General features: G+C 55.9%; 6 protein-coding genes across 7 annotated transcripts in view; 2 read left to right on the plus strand and 4 right to left on the minus strand.

The window, feature by feature from the left end:
- The first annotated feature begins 608 nt into the window (after positions 1-608).
- Positions 609-2972, plus strand: H310_07871 (hypothetical protein). Its single transcript, XM_008873383.1, has 12 exons — positions 609-755; positions 829-1248; positions 1302-1469; positions 1525-1611; positions 1666-1866; positions 1943-1993; positions 2051-2116; positions 2175-2264; positions 2311-2403; positions 2458-2626; positions 2674-2810; positions 2867-2972. The coding sequence occupies exons 1-12, from the start codon at positions 636-638 to the stop codon at positions 2933-2935; spliced, it is 1671 nt and encodes a 556-aa protein (XP_008871605.1). The 5' UTR covers positions 609-635; the 3' UTR covers positions 2936-2972.
- A 279-nt stretch (positions 2973-3251) lies between these two features.
- On the minus strand, positions 3252-9174 carry H310_07872 (hypothetical protein; the record flags this gene model as incomplete). Its single annotated transcript, XM_008873384.1, has 3 exons — positions 3252-6477; positions 6525-8436; positions 8493-9174. The coding sequence occupies 3 exons, from the start codon at positions 9172-9174 to the stop codon at positions 3252-3254; spliced, it is 5820 nt and encodes a 1939-aa protein (XP_008871606.1).
- A 1135-nt stretch (positions 9175-10309) lies between these two features.
- H310_07873 (hypothetical protein) lies at positions 10310-11409 on the minus strand (the record flags this gene model as incomplete). The annotated part of the gene is made up of 7 exons (XM_008873385.1): positions 10310-10545; positions 10594-10802; positions 10855-10920; positions 10976-11047; positions 11106-11180; positions 11232-11306; positions 11360-11409. 7 exons carry the CDS (start codon positions 11407-11409, stop codon positions 10310-10312), a joined length of 783 nt encoding a protein of 260 aa, XP_008871607.1.
- A 778-nt stretch (positions 11410-12187) lies between these two features.
- H310_07874 (hypothetical protein) lies at positions 12188-13383 on the minus strand. Its single transcript, XM_008873386.1, has 4 exons — positions 13107-13383; positions 12776-13041; positions 12521-12731; positions 12188-12465 (listed from the first exon to the last, which is right to left on the minus strand). Exons 1-4 carry the CDS (start codon positions 13372-13374, stop codon positions 12422-12424), a joined length of 789 nt encoding a protein of 262 aa, XP_008871608.1. The 5' UTR covers positions 13375-13383; the 3' UTR covers positions 12188-12421.
- Positions 13384-13428: 45 nt separating this feature from the next.
- On the plus strand, positions 13429-13954 carry H310_07875 (hypothetical protein). The gene has a single exon (XM_008873387.1). The coding sequence runs from the start codon at positions 13488-13490 to the stop codon at positions 13884-13886; it is 399 nt and encodes a 132-aa protein (XP_008871609.1). The 5' UTR covers positions 13429-13487; the 3' UTR covers positions 13887-13954.
- The window catches only part of H310_07876, a 5224-nt gene continuing 3491 nt past the window's right edge, over positions 13605-15337 (minus strand). The window contains exons 4-10 of one of the 2 annotated variants that reach the window (XM_008873388.1): positions 15203-15311; positions 15060-15137; positions 14975-14996; positions 14868-14904; positions 14598-14817; positions 14442-14552; positions 13605-14393 (exon numbers count right to left, since the gene is read on the minus strand). In XM_008873388.1, coding sequence (XP_008871610.1) covers positions 13959-14393; positions 14442-14552; positions 14598-14817; positions 14868-14904; positions 14975-14996; positions 15060-15137; positions 15203-15311 — 1012 coding nt within the window. In that variant the 3' untranslated portion in view covers positions 13605-13958. Of the gene's footprint in view, positions 14553-14597; positions 14818-14867; positions 14905-14974; positions 14997-15059; positions 15138-15202; positions 15312-15337 lie in introns of both variants that reach the window. The other variant, XM_008873389.1, reaches the window with a different exon arrangement.

Below are 15337 nucleotides of genomic sequence, written 5' to 3' on the forward strand. Positions count from 1 at the left end.
ATGAAGTTTACCACAAAAGGTGCAGATCACTGGTTCGCCACGTTAGCGCGACGATTCTGCGAGCAATTGGCGTGCGTGAAACGAGTCGAGAATACCGCATCGCTCTCCCTCTCCGTGTCTTGGTATCATGTCTTTGTGTGTCTACGTCCAGGTCTCGCCTTCGAACCATCGAGACTGCATGCACGTCCATGATTTGTATCGTCCTCCATGCAAATGCCCTTCGAATCTATTGTGCGTATAGCGCACCCACTGCCGTTGTCGGGTGTCGCCCCCATCCCCTTGCCTGGATTCGCCATGCATGTGACAGCGACCATTGCACCACCACGTCAAGTACCCACGTTGGTCGGAATTGACAGTACCAAGAATGCAGCTGATGTTCGCTCATTGAGGCCATAATCACGGAGTCTTCATTGCGGTGGTGTCATGAACCAAGCCAATGCGCTGGTGACAGTGGGCCACCGCTACTGCGGCATCGACTGCTTGAGAGGTCCTCGCTGAATGGGAGGCGTAAAAATCAACGAACATGGATTGGCTATTTTGAATTTCCCAACGATAAATTGACCAATCACGTGGCCAACTTCTCGGTTTTGCCGGTGAAATTCAAATTCGAGAGCGCTGTGAGAGCAGACGCCGTGATGGACGAGTTCGATCGGGAAGCGCCACTGTTCGATGGGAAAGTGAGAGTTCTCGTACAGCAACCCGAGCGCGACGACCGTCATACGTTCCTCACCGTGCGCATGCTCAATGGCCAGCGGGTACGTTATCCGCGAGGCACCGTCGTCGTGGAGGTTCCGACACACGTGAACCTGAACTCGCCCGACTTGATAGACGTTGAACAGCAACCAAAAGGAGCGCGTGCTGCGGATCGAAGTCACGGACGACGAAGAACTCGAAACGTTCTTCCTGTATGTTTGGAGCGTGTCGGAAGAAGAGTTCCACGACCTGAAACACCAACAACGCCTCCTTGTGGATTTCCCCAAGTTTGCGACCAATTTCATGGATCTCTTGACATGTTGCTTGGCTAAACCAACGATCCTCCATGAGTCGTCGTCAAATCACCGACCTGAGGGCCAGGCGCCTTTGAGCTACTTGGCCGTACTCAACACGCACGACACGGCCGGTCACAGCACATTCAGCATCGTCGAGACGAACGCGTTCAAGCGGCTAACACATTTGTCCCTGCAGTTTACTCCTGGGGACGATGCCGAGGTGAAGCTATATCTGGCCGCTCGATTGCGTCAAACCACGGTGGGTGGGTTGAATGCAGGCGCGGCCGACAGCTGACAATTTGATGCCATTAGCACGAGAAACGACGGCTGCAGCAAGACTTGGCAACCACGACCAGCGACTTGAACGCCGCCAAGAAGTCCGAGTCGGAGCTGAAAACCCAAGTAGACCATGCCGCACAGCAACATAGTGAGCAATTGGGGCAGGCCAAGATGGCGTATTCGGACGAGATGACGGCGCAGGTGCCGACTCCTGTACCGTGGATCTCCGGCGTCCAAATTACGTTGTGCTTCGTAGAAAGAAGCGGCACTTGCGACGCTCCATGAGACCGAGCGGATGTACTCGGCCAAGTTGGAAAGCCTCCGGATATCGTCCAAGGACGAGGTCGATTGCTCTCGCACGAAATGTGCTTCATCCTCACTCGAATTCGACGTCTAGATTGAGCAACTCCAGCGAAACCTTGCCGAGAGCCAAGCAACGATTCAATCTCTCCAAAAGACCAAGTACCAACACGAAATCAAACTCGAGCAACTCGAGCTCCACGTTGCACAGCTCGAAAAGTCCAATCAACAACATGCCGACGAGCTACAAGCGCTGAAAGACCAAAACAAGGCGCTCGATCACGACGTGTTTACCAAGGTGTGGCGCGATCACCCGAAATGACCGTCGATGCAGCCAAGCACAGTTCAAACTACGCTGACATCCTTACCACTAGGAAAAATTGCTCAACCAGAGCGACCTGCGGATCGCTGCTCTCCAGCAACAAGTTCGTGTGCTGTTCCATTAGTCGTGACGATGAGCGAAAACGTCCACTGTCGCGTAGGTCGCCGACAAAGAAGACGTGATCCAGAAATCCACAGAGCTGCTGCAAGCGTCGTCGAATCACAAGGTGTGCCGTCGGTTGCGTGGGGCCGCTCAGACTGACTGGGGAATTGTTTGTCGAGCAGCTCGAGATCGAAGAAACACTGACGATGTACAAGGCCAACAACAGTACAATGCAGCAAAAGCTCGAACTGAGCATCTCGGAGATCAACAAGGTGCGGCAGAACCGACGTCTTGGAGGCCATGACACCTCTTGGGCAGGGCAATCAAATCATCGAACAAATGCACAGCGAAAACCAAGCGATGAAGGCCAAGTTGCGCATGAAGTCCAAGATTTTGAAACAGCAAGACCTGGTCAGAGCGCCTCCGCAACGTTGCTTTGATTGTTGCTCATGGGTGTGTGTGCAGATTGTCCAGGAGAAGGAACACCAGCGAGACCAACTCATGCATCAACTCAAGGCGCTGAAGAACGAATTACTCCTGCGTGACGATCAAATTGCGCTCGTTCAAAGCAAGAACGACGACTTGGCGCAGAAACTGGACGAAAGCAACAAGCTTCTCGCGTCCAACCAGCAAGGTATGCCGTTGTCCACAGCGCGTCATCCTCACTGCTTTGCGCTGCAGTCATTACATGGCTCAACAAAGAAATCAATGAAGCGCAGCTGTCGTCGCACAAACGGTCGGCGTACTCGACCGCGTTCACATTCCATCCCCCATCCGCAACAACACTAGGTCCATCTGCAAACCCCGCGACATCTTCGGTTCGTCACTCCTACCGTCCTAAAACGCATCTGCATGATGGACATGGATCGTGTAGCTATTGGATCGCGACCTGCCACAGCGATATGGCATGTCAACTGCTTCCAGGCTTGGAGCTAATTCGTAATAGGAGCAGTTCCGTCGCGATCTTTTCAGCCAGACCATAACATCTACTTTGGTTCCTGGGCGCTTGCCCCCCCAGAACAACTTCCAAGCGGCCACTGCCCTTTCCAGCCTTTGTCACTCTGGCGTGACCTTGTCCAGGCAATCAGCATGCCGTCCACACTTCTGCCAATGCAACCAGAATACCAGGCATTGCCAGCAGCGGGCAATGAATCGTACTGGGGCCAAAACTGATGCTGTCATTTGAGTTGCTCGGAAGAAAAACGTCGAAAAATAGCCATGGAATTATCGGGTCAAGGAGGTCTCGATGTGCAGCAAGATCAAGTGGTGTGGGCGCGGTAACGATCGTCGAGCGTGGCAGACGTGGGCTCGACCACTTCGAGCCCTCTGGCGACCCCCTTTTCTTGAGTTTGTTGGGCAGCAAAGCCGTTGAAGATTTGCTCCAGCGTCGTCTGCGACACCGTGTAGTCTTGGATGTGCAGATCTCGCTTGGCGCGCTCGATCAGAGGGAACACGTGCGAGAGGGCGACGCGGTCCTTGTGGCCAAGCAGCTTGAAGCGACTGACATCGTGTTGGCGCTCCACGAGCTGGACATTCTCGACGCCGAAGACAGTCTCGAGGTAGCGCTTGAGCAAGTCGTAGTTGTCTTCGCCGAGCCACCACGCGCAAAAGTCGTGTGTTCGCACGAACCCGTTCGTCGCCAGCGCATCCTCCACCACATACCCCGTCGGATGGCCCATGCTGACCGCATCCACCCGCCCTGGTCGACCGAGTGCAGCGCAAACGCTGGCCAGGTCGTCCCGGTGGAGGACTGATGTGGCGGCAAAGTGCGTGGTTAGAATTGGGGCAATGTCGGCTTGAGTGATGGGTGAAGCTTTAACATGCAGGGAGAGACCGTCGCCGAAGCGGTGCTTCAAGTGCTGAATGCTACCGAGGCAACGAAGGCCGCCGCCAACCATGATCCCGACGCGAGTACACAGTGCTTCGCACTCTTCCATGCTGTGGGTCGTCAGGAGAATTGTCGACTCCTTGCTGCGTGTGGAAATGTCGGCGATCACGTCCCACATGAACCGACGCGACACAGGATCCATGCCCGTGGACGGTTCGTCCAAAAAGATGATGGGCGGCGACCCGATCATGGCAATCGCCACCGACAACTTGCGCTTGTTGCCGCCGCTGAGCGTCCCCGCCAGTTTGTGCTCAAAGTCGTTCAAGTTCATTTGGTCCATGAGCCCCACGACCGTGTCGTGCACAAGGTTTGACGGAATGCCTTTGATGCACGCAAACAGTTCCAAGTGTTCGCGAACCGTCAATAAATCGATCAGCGCGTCAAACTGCGGGCAGTACCCGATGAGTCGGCGAACGTCCAGTTGCTGCGACAAAATGTCAAACCCGCCCAGCGTCGCCGACCCGGACGATGCCACGATGTCTCCAGTGAGCATCTTCATGGTGGTGGTCTTGCCGGCGCCGTTGATGCCGAGGTAGCCAAAGCATTCGCCCTTGGGCAACCCCAGCGACACGGAAGCGACGCCGACTTTGCCACCATCGTACACCTTGCGCAGTTGCCGCAGGACAATGGCTTCCGAATCGGCAGCTCCCCGCGCGACGCGCCGTTCTTCCGCCGCCACGTCCTCGTCCTGGATGAGCTGGGCATCTTGACCGTCTGTCGTCGGACCGTCCTTGGTTGGGCGATGAAGGGAGGGAACCATGCGCATGTGATCGATCGCGATGGCCGCGATGGGGAACACGATGGCCTCGATGCCCAAGTAGATAATGTCCCAACCCATGACGTCAGTGCTGAATGCAGATGCGCGAGGGTCCAGTCCTCGGCTGATTTGAATAGTTCTCGAGCTGACGGCGTTGAGGCCGTTCCCGATACAAAAGAGGGGCGAGAGCCGCCAAATGAACTTGAGCGCCTTGTTGGTCGCCCGCGTCGATTCGACAATGTCCAGCACGAGCGACACGATGGTGAGCATGAGGCCGACGAACATTTGAACCATGATGATGTAGACTTGGGACGACGCAGGATCGTTGAGCGCGAACGACACGATGTAGCAAAACGCGATGAGAGCGCCACCAAGGAGGACAAACAGTACGACTAGCGCAGCGAACGGCGTGTCCGTGCAGCTGGCGCAGTCGCGACCAGAGAAAGCCGAGATGTCAAACAAGTAGATGGCGGCGAGGCCCGAAGCGCACGGGACGGCGAACATGGCCAAGTCCCAGGCAAAGTTGGCGAGCCAAAATGCCGTCAAGCTCACACCCGAAATCAACTGTTGATGCTTTGCATTCGACATGGCGTGCTTCTCCTTGACCAAATGCGGCACCACAGACGCCGTGTAGATTGCGAACGCAAGGATAGCAAAGAACGACGACAAGTACCCCACCATGGCGGAAAACAGCACCTTGCTCGTGTCCGTCAAAGGCAGCGGATGCGTCGACACCTTCAATGTTACGTCAGGACGATTCACGACCGCTCGGTACAGCGCTTCGTCCGCAATGGCCTTGTGGACGGCGGCGCTATGTTTGGCAGTTGTGTTCACGGCAACGTTGTACCCAAACAAGCGGGACGCAGCCGACCCGAACAGCACGAGTCCACCATACTGGCCAGTGATGCTTGATTTGAATCCGCGCGTCCAGAGCTCGGAGCTGGCGCGGAGGCACGTGTCCATGGTGGGCGTGAGAGCGGTGTACTGAATACCAAAGACGTTGGATGGACTCGGGAGTGGCGTCATCGGCAGCTGCAAATCGTACGGCGCGGCGCCGGCATATTGAGGGACAGCATCGCACAGCCAATCCGACTGACACGAGAACGGAATGGGGGTTTGATTTCCCCTGGGGTAATCTGCCACGGACAAGGCCATTTTGGGCTCGTTCTTGTTGAGCGTACTCGTCTTGAGCAAGGCAATGCCGAGAACGAGGAAGAGAATTGGCAATACCATGCCAAACAGCGCCACCCGACGATCGCGCTTGGCGATGCGATATCGCTTCTTCCAAAGAGCCGCAAAGTGCGTCCTAAACGTGCCGGAAGTACGTTCCGTGAGCAGGTTGAACCCACTGTGCGGGGGCGACACTGGCGACGCAGACTTGGGTTGTTTGTGCGCCAGAGTGTGCTGCTGCGACTCGTCGCCGAGCTCCGCCACTTTGATGAACACTTCCTCCATCGTCGTGACCGAGATGCCGTACGAGACCACACCCAGCAACTCCATTTGCTCGTCAAGGTCAGCGAACATCGCACCAAACAAAGGAGAGCAGTCCAAGGGGAGCTGGAAAGCGATTTCAGTGCCAACGTTGCTCAGAATCTTGGCCCGACCACCCACGCGGCTATTGACAAACGCCACCAACTCGTTCGTGTCGCACGAGTCCGCCTTGACGAGGGAAAAGTTGTACCCCGCGCCGTACCGATTCTTCAAAAACAGCGACGACCCGCAGCAACGCAACTCGCCTTCGGCCATGATCGCAATGCGGTCGCCCAGGATGTCGGCTTCGTCCATGAAATGCGTCGTGAGCACCACTATGCGGTTCGACCGATTGTTCATGATGATTTCCCTATACATTTTTTGGTCAGCATCGTCGTTGCAATGTCCTTGCCTTACCAACTGCTTCGTCGGCTGTACGGGTCCATTCCAGACGTCGGCTCATCCAAAAACACGAGCTGACTGTCTCCCAGCAACGCAATTGCGAGCGACAACTTGCGTTTCATCCCGCCCGAGAGGTCGCTCGACTTCACATGGCGCTTCTCTGTCAGCCCGACTTCGGCAATCGACGCCTCCACTTGATCCAGGAGGATTTGGCCACGAAACCCTTTGACTTTGCCGTAAAAGATCAAGTGCTCGTGCACAGTCAGTTCCGGGTACAACACGTCGTGCTGCGGACAAATGCCCATGGACCGGCGGATCGCGTCCATGTCATTGGTCAGCGACAGGCCGTGGATCGTGGCGTCGCCGGCCGAGATGGGAATCATGCCGGTCAGCATGGAAAGGAGGGTGGTTTTCCCGGCTCCGTTGTGGCCGAGCAAACACGTGATTTGGTTCTTGTACATGGTCAAGTTGAGGCCGTTCACGGCCGTCTTGGTGCCGCCTGGGATTCGAAACACCTTGGACAGGTTTCGAATCTGAAGCGCGTCGCCGGACACTTCTTGCTGCTTGAGCTCCATGCCGACGGCCTCAATCGCGTCGTGATGTAGCACATTCAGCGCGACCGCGTTGGTTTCGACGACGGACGGCTGGGTGACCACTTTCGCGTGGGATTTGGTGGTCCAGTACGCAGGAGAGCAGAAAAAGTACCAAGGTTCTGTCGTCCCGTACTCGTTTGGCACGACTTTTTCCAAGTACAACCCCAGCAACGTATACAGGACGATGTCAACGGCCAAGAACACCAGCGCGGATGCGAACGGGAAGTTGCGGATAGGGATGGTCGCGTTGCCGAGCGTGATGCCGACTCCAGCAGATTCCGAAATAGCCAAACTCTCCACCCCAAACACGAGGGCGACGGGGGGAAGCAGACATGCGAGTTGCTTCGCCGACTGGGCCGACGTGGCGTTGAATCCAGACGTGATCAAGTACATGACGAAGAACCCAATGATCCCTATGTACGTCCCCGTGCGCGACTTGGAGAAAATTGCGCTGACCATGTACCCGTACGCCATCAAGCTCCATGCAAAGAGGAGAAAGAAGACAAAGAGAAGGAGGACGTTGGCATTTGTGAAGAGGATGGCGCGGGCGGCGACCGTTTGGAGCAGCGCGGCGACGACCAACACGATGGCATACGTGACGTACCAACTGCACACAATGGCAACATCGGGGATGCCGAGGATCTTGAGCAGCTCCCGGTTCTTTGATTCCTTTTCCGAAATGAGCGCCACGAGAATGGACGACAGGCATTGCAAGTACGAGATGACAAAGAGCAGGCCAAAGAAGTTTTGCACCGCCTTGTAAAACGGCGACGATGTGTAGTGCTCGATGGGAAACGGAAACACGGTGGCCCCCCCCGTGGCTTGAGGAAGTTGGCGGAGGGGGCGTGCCAACAAGGCCGTAGTTGTAGAGTCCAGTTTCGCCAGGTCCACGCGAGGTTGGTTGAGAAAATCGGCGGCCTTGACCAGCAACTTGTTTAGCGTCTGGTCGTGGGGAAGTTGCTGCTCCACCAACGACTTGGCCGTCACCGGGGAATCAACGGCCGTGGCTTGCTGCACAGTGCACTGGCCTGTCGTTTGACCGTTTGTCCAGTCCGGAACGCAAGTAGCAAAGCGCGTGACCAGTGTCTGCAGCGTCAAGAAGCCCGACGTGGCGTACCGAGTGTATGGAGCCAAGTCCAGCGCTCGTTGGAGAGGGTCCACGGCGCCATCGACCGTACGGGGCACGTCGCCCACCGCATTGCTGCGGCCCAGTGTAGCATTCAGTCGCAGCGTGTACTCAAGATTGCCCGCAACACCGAACGTCAAAGGGGTCGTCGTGAACACAATCGCCGCATCAATCACTGGAGCGTCGAACGATTGACCGTAATGTGCACCTGGGGGAGTTGGTTAGAGCGCAACTGCACGGGAATAGAAGCGTAGAGTGCTGTACCTGCGATGTAGGCATCAAGGGCAGCATTCGAGTCGAAAAACACGACCGAGTCGGCCAGGGCTGGTACGACCACACTCGTCGACAACGGGACGCGAGGATACCAAGTGGCCAACGTCTTGAGAAAGTAGTGTCGGGTGAATGGGGAGTCGGGGACGATGGCAATCTTGTGGGGGACTATGAACGGACGACAGAGTGCGGGCCACGCGTGCATGTCGGTGGAGCTGATGTTGCCCGCCCACGCGGACTCCCCGCACGTTGCGTTTTCGATGGCAGTTCGTTCCGCCGTGCGCAGACGCTCGTCGTACGATCGAAATGCCAGCTGCATCAAGTACGCCGACATGGTGGTTTCCGTCGCGACGAACCGCGGGACTGCCCCAGACGTCCCCGACGACGTCGTATCCCACAGGCTATAGCCCGTGCCAGTCTTGTTGTCCAGAGTGGCGTCGTTGGCCCATCCATCGGGAATCGCAATGTCCGGGAGAAGCGTTTTCAACGAACCGAGTACAACAATGAGGGCCACGGGCAGGAGAAGTTCCAGTGCCCACTTGATCGGGTGCTTGCGCTTGAGCAGAAAATTTTTCCACACCAGCGTCCAGACAAAGCTTGCAGCGCCAATCTCGGCGCTCGTTGTGGTTGCATCGACCATCGGCACGTGAAGGTCCGCTTGCGTTGTTGGAGCCATGATGAAAAGTGAGCTGGCGAGTCCTTCTCTCCATGGCCTGTCCACCGCCTGGATGTCCACTTCACTGGTTATGCCATGACAATCGGCGTGATCATGGCCAATTAAGTCCGGACATAAACGAAACTTCCATGGATATCCCTCCCTGTCTGCACGATGACTGGGGGTTGGCTTACTCGACCAGGCAGGGCCGCGCCATTCACGTCCGATGTGTGCAATGCCGCCAACCAAGGCCTTCAGCCTTGCGTTCTAGCGCTAGGACGGAGTCTAGCTCTTTCAGTAATGACTGCGACTCGACTGAAACACTCAACGACCGGGTCATACCTCACACGAATCTGTATACGTAATAGCTAGCTGTGCGTGTACCAACGAAGGATTGAGCTCGTCGTGGCCAAAGTGTGTGAGCTTTGGCCAAGGTGCAAGCGCTGATGTACTGCGATGGACACGTTACCCAGGCGATAGATTCTCTTTCGGTGGACCTCGCTTGTATGATATATTTGCGTTCTTGACAAGATGCCGACCCCATTTGACTTGCCTCAACGTGAGTTTTCCTTCACGGTGGTGCAAGTACGAACAAGAATCACGACATCTCCATCCTTGCGCACGTATGTGAATCCTTTCTCGTCTTGCGAGTTGTCGTTCGAGCCTCTATTTCGACTACCTCATTCGTGAACAGCAATCCCTCCAGCGTCTCCTCCGTATTTGTCAACCTTGCGGAGCTTATCGACGCAATCCAAATGAAGTGGTGTCATCCAGTCATTCGTATCCACTTGGATCGAATGCAAACGATACATGCTGTGTTTCATGTGACTGACGAGTTGAAGTTTCGTACAAAATCGTGAGCGCCATCAAAGCACGTGATTCGATGGGCTTCGAATCGGCCGCGCAATTCTGGCAATGGCCATCCCAATTTGCAAACAACGGAATTCCAGCATGGTCTCATGCATGCCACGCGATGATGCCCATAATACGGCTGAAACGGGGCGAAAGGTGCTGGAGAGATTGCCACGTGGCTTGGGCGGCCGGGGATTGCCGGTCGGGATGGAGTCGCGGCGTCGGGACAAATCCATCGTGACGATTTCTCGCACTGGCTGCACACCGTGAAAGTTCTGCAGAGGGCGTGTTTGATCATTGTAAATTAAGGTGCTGCTACATACTGCAAGCTGTGACTTGGTTGACTGGACGTCCTGTTGTCGGCAAAGTCTGTGACTGCAGACATCCCGACGAAATGAAAGGTCGTCGATTCGTCGCAACTTGATTCCATAAAGGTGTCGCGAACGAGATGGGCAGGGGCTATGTCGTTGCCGCGCTTGACCGCGAAGAACACTACAATTGTTGCGCCCAAGACAAGCACGCCGTACTTGCTCAGCCATTCTACACTTCCATCCATCACCACCAATTCTGATGGCAAGGGGGTCGTACCGACGACGGGGTGTGGAGTCGACGGTGGGGCCACGACGCAGACGCAATTCGAGCCGAGAAAACGGAGGTCAGACCCTGGACAAATTCGCTTGGGGAACGTTCCATCGCCGACTTGCCTTGTCGTGCGCATCAAGACAGTCACGTTGGTCAGTTGAAGGTAGGTATCACGACTGAGCTCGACGTCCACGAGGGGGTTGTCCGATAGATCTCTACGTCCATGGCATGGGACCGGAGGTCGTGGTGGTGCGGTCATTCACGTACAACTGAACCAGCGAGCGTGGGAACAGTGGCGCCTTCATCGAACGGATCTGGTTGCCCTTGAGGATGCTACGAGAATTACCTGTAAGGTCTCGGTGGGCGTACGCGACGATTGCGCTAGTACAGAGTCGAGAGGTTGGCAAAGTGGCCCCAGTCGACGCTGTCCAAGGTCTCTAGCATATTGTAGCTCAAGTCTCTACACCAGGGGGATACTGCAGTCAGCGACGTGTGAACGTGCCAGTGACAGGACGCACAACGTTGTTATGGAGGATGGCAACCGCAGAATTCCCCCGCTGCCAATTGACGGCAGGGCATTGTGGCTCAAGTTTCTATTCCCAACAGTGAGCGAGCCCCATGCATGATGCCTTGATGCGCAGTACAATGTCATGGGCGTGATTGGACTGAGCAGGGTCCAGTTGCCTTGGATGGACTGAATCGACTGGAACGAGACATCGCTACATCGCGTGTGCAGTTACTTTGGGCCGTCATGGGTGACATCAACCCATACATGTGATCGGACGAGGGGGCTCGAATCGAGCTCGCGTTGGTGGAGGGCATGCCGTCGCCTCGCTCATCTTGTACGCACAGAGTACCGTTGATCGGAGGCACATTACATGCCACCAACGTCGTCGCCACACCAACGTTTGCCCACCACGCAAGAGCGAGAGAGGTGAGGATTTGCATCGACACCAGGCCGGGCGAAATTCAAGTGAATCCCGCATCGGACAAGGCCCTGCAAAATCGTCCTGGCCACAAGACCAAAGGAACACTCGCCAGGCGATGCACCACGACTTCTTGAATGTTCGTCAAGGATCCTGTGCGCCACCTGTGTATGTGTTCGACGTGCACGACACATCACGCAAGCGGACACACGAGCAACTTGCTCAACATGCCAGTGGTGCGACTCGATCGAGAATGTTGAGCCCATTTCCTCCTAAGCAGGGCCAAGTGGCAGCACATCCCTGCGAGCCTTCAAATTGTGCATCGCAGCATGTTCCAGGTGCCGAAGCACCCAGTCGTATGGAACCTGCTGTCCTTGGATCTGGAATGAAGAAGAACAGGGGGGAAATACGGACGTGTTGGCCTGTCATGTTGTCCTGATGCTGCCCAAAAGCGCTCGATGCCATCAACAGATCGACCTCTTCCATTGCTTGGCAGCTTGGCGACCTCGCACCTTCCTCACTGACCGTGCTTGGCGCTGTTTGAAGTGCCGAGCACGGTGGAGCAATCCCTCCACGGAATGAATGCAGATCGGACGAGACCACACATTTCAAAGTTGATGACGTTCGTTCGCGATGTTCCTGCGCCCCACAACGAAACAACCAACGCGATCGATGGTCAGGCAAACGTATCGATCGTGGCCAAACACCACGCGTAAATACACTTCCACGTGCCGACTCGAATTGGAGCGCACAATTTAGGGCCTAAACGACTCTCTCAAGAGGTTGACGGGGCATGTCGTGCTATTGCTGTGGGTCGCATTAACGGCACGTCGACGCAGTTGCAGGACAAAGGCGTCGTTGGAACGCTGGCGGGTTGCTGAAAATGAGGGCCCGCGAAGGGTTGACCATCACATCCAATGGTCCGATAACATCACGCCCGCGGCAAACTCCACTGGAAAAAAGGTGGTGGTTGGGACGGCCCTGGTAGTTATGTCGGACAAACGTACTGGAATACAAGTTGGCCGTGAGCCACTCGTGCAGCGCGAGAATTTTTTCACATGCGCGGAAGAGGTTCGACGACTCGTTCATGCCAAGAGCTTCCATCGCATCGTGTCGAAGCTTGCGCCACTGAATGCGATCGTCGGCGATGTACTTGACCGTCAAGTCGGTCTCAGCCATGTGCCACTGCAGCACAAGGATCCTCACAACGGATGCGACCTATTCCACCAAGTGAAAGCGAGCTTCGGCAGGCAGCAACGTACGTGGACGCACAAGACAACTCCTTCAAGGACAAGTGCTGCTCTCATAACGGCGTAAGCAGATGCGGTGCCAACTGCTGCGCCACAAATGAACTTCAGCACAAACCCCCTCAAGGGGTTCGGGGCGTCGTTGTCTCGCTCGTTCATGTCGCTGTTGTCGCGAGCTATATGTGTCTGCCATTCAAGACGACATGGGAAGCATGCACCCATGCACTGCATGGGCAAACCCACACTGTTGGAACAATCGTGCGGCGAGTCGTCGCACGATGCTGAGAACACTTTGTGTTAGACGAGCAAAGCCAACGAAAGGCGTGTGCGAAGGACTCGAACGTACACGTAAACGAGCGACCGCGAGCCAAGCCCACCAAACGCATGACTGTCAGCCGGATCGCGACGTGATTGCCGGGTAGTGTGTGCCACGGGCGACAAGGGACAACCATTCGGCGCAACTTGCCATCCCGGAGCGGACACGAGAGGATTCGAACCAGCAAATGCTTGGTCTCGACGACATGACCCACCCCACACTTACCGCCTCGGGCTGCCTTGACTACGTTCATCGGCTGCATGCTGTCACCTTGCATGTTCATGTCTAGGCGTGACATGCCGACGACGGAAAGTAGTAAAATAGTCTTCTTGCCATTACAGTAGTATAAAAAACACCGTCAACGAGAAATGACGAGCAAGTTTATATTCGTAGCCCGCTTCAAGCGCCGCAATGGACGCCTTGCAAACGTTTTGCGCTGGAGGCAGCATGCCGAGAGTAGAACTGCCGTGGCGGTGTCCCTGCACCCCTTCCGACATCGTACAGCTGCGTCGACGTCCTCATGTGCCGCCGGTCACGTACGCTTCTGTTTTCACATCTGGACCAGCCAGACGCACAAGTTTGCATCGTTTGACGTGCGCCAACGCGGTGGGCAACGCCGGGATCGATACACTGTCCTATTCAAGACGGCGCGGCGCTGACGTCATTTCAGAGAAGGTCGTTCGACGCTGCCGACCCACGCCTGGTAAAGTCTCACGCAACTCGACCGCATTTGCCACGGTGGTGCATCCCGGTTTGGGCGAGAATGGTTGCGCATCATGTACAAGTGCACTTGAACAGGGATCGTTTTGATGATTTAGTCGCCTGGATGGAGAAAACAGCGACAGAGTCGTCTTGGTCGAGGTCAACTCGACGCTCGTAGGGTCATGCATTGTCCGCTGCATCATACGGAGTGCCTGCGGTGGTGTGCTTGACCCGCTTTGCAGCCGGATTCTCACGTTCGTCGTCGGCATTGTCGTCATGGTTGCCACCATCGTTGGTCGTGTTGTCCAACCCAGCAAGCGCCGTTGCAATCGTTTGGCTCGCAATCGCGCGCAGCTTTTTCTTGTGTCGCTTGCCCTTTTCGTGGAGGGCAACGTCCTGGGCACTGAGAAGCTGGACACCACACGGATCACAGTACAGTGAACGATTCGTGATGTGGCTGTCGTCATAGGCTCTGTCCGGGGCGTAGGTCGGGCGCAGGAGGGCAGCGGCGGTCGCTTTGGCTTCAAACGCAGCTTGTGTTGTCTCGTAGTACGCTCGCAGGCCAAACAGCCCAAACATTTCCGCGTTCGATTTGGTGTCAGCGATTGAAGCGACCTACAAGTCAGGTCGAGAGAAAGCCAACGTGCATGGAGGGTCGTGTACGTTGACGGCTGCGGTCACGTCTTTCGCTGGCAACATGCGGCTGATGTTGTACTTGGTGTTTTGGAACACATTGTCTGTGTCCGCCGCAAGTTTGAGGTACGATTCAACGTTCTACCAGCACACTGGAGCCACATCGTGGACAGACATGCGCGCTACCTCTTGGTACGGCACCATTCCCGCCGCTCGGAAACACGACGCATTGCTTAAGGCGCCGCGCGCAATGAGCACGGACTGGCACCCGGTTTCCTGACGTACGCGAGCAACGTCTGCTTGAGTCCAAATATCGCCATTCGCCAGAACGGGAACCGACAACGCCGACGGAATCAGTGGTAGGGCGTCCCAGTGGGCGTCGTCCATCGGTCGTTCATGCGCTTCTCTGCCGTCGACGAGTTCGTCACACCTTCAGGACATTTCGGACAAACTCACCTGGCATGGATGCCGATAGCCGCCGCCCCCGACAGCTCTACATCACAATGCCACGAGCTTTGGTTAGCGTCAACTCGGACCAACAGCGACTGGGTTGCGAGATGTACCCATCGCCTTGGCGAAATCGATCTAACGCCACACACGACCGAAGTTATTGGCATGCCGGCCAAGTAAAAGTTGGAACAAACGTACAGTTTCTTGTGGTGTCGACTTGATGCGAATCTTGCACGACACAGGGATGTTGAGGTTGCGCTGGAGCGTCTTCACGATCTGACGATGGGGATGGACATAACCGATGCCACGTCATGATGTGACGGATTGTATTCATGACGTACATCCGCAGCCACATCAGGTTTTCCCATGAGAGCAATGCCCATCCCGCCTTGCACTGAGAAATGCTTGGGGCATCCCATGTTAATGTCCACGGCCGCAACGTCGCGCGCGCTAGACATGACCATGAAAGCCAAGTC

This window comes from Aphanomyces invadans, assembly GCF_000520115.1.
Source record: "Aphanomyces invadans strain NJM9701 unplaced genomic scaffold supercont1.15, whole genome shotgun sequence".
NCBI classification, from domain to species: Eukaryota; Oomycota; class Saprolegniomycetes; order Saprolegniales; family Verrucalvaceae; genus Aphanomyces; species Aphanomyces invadans.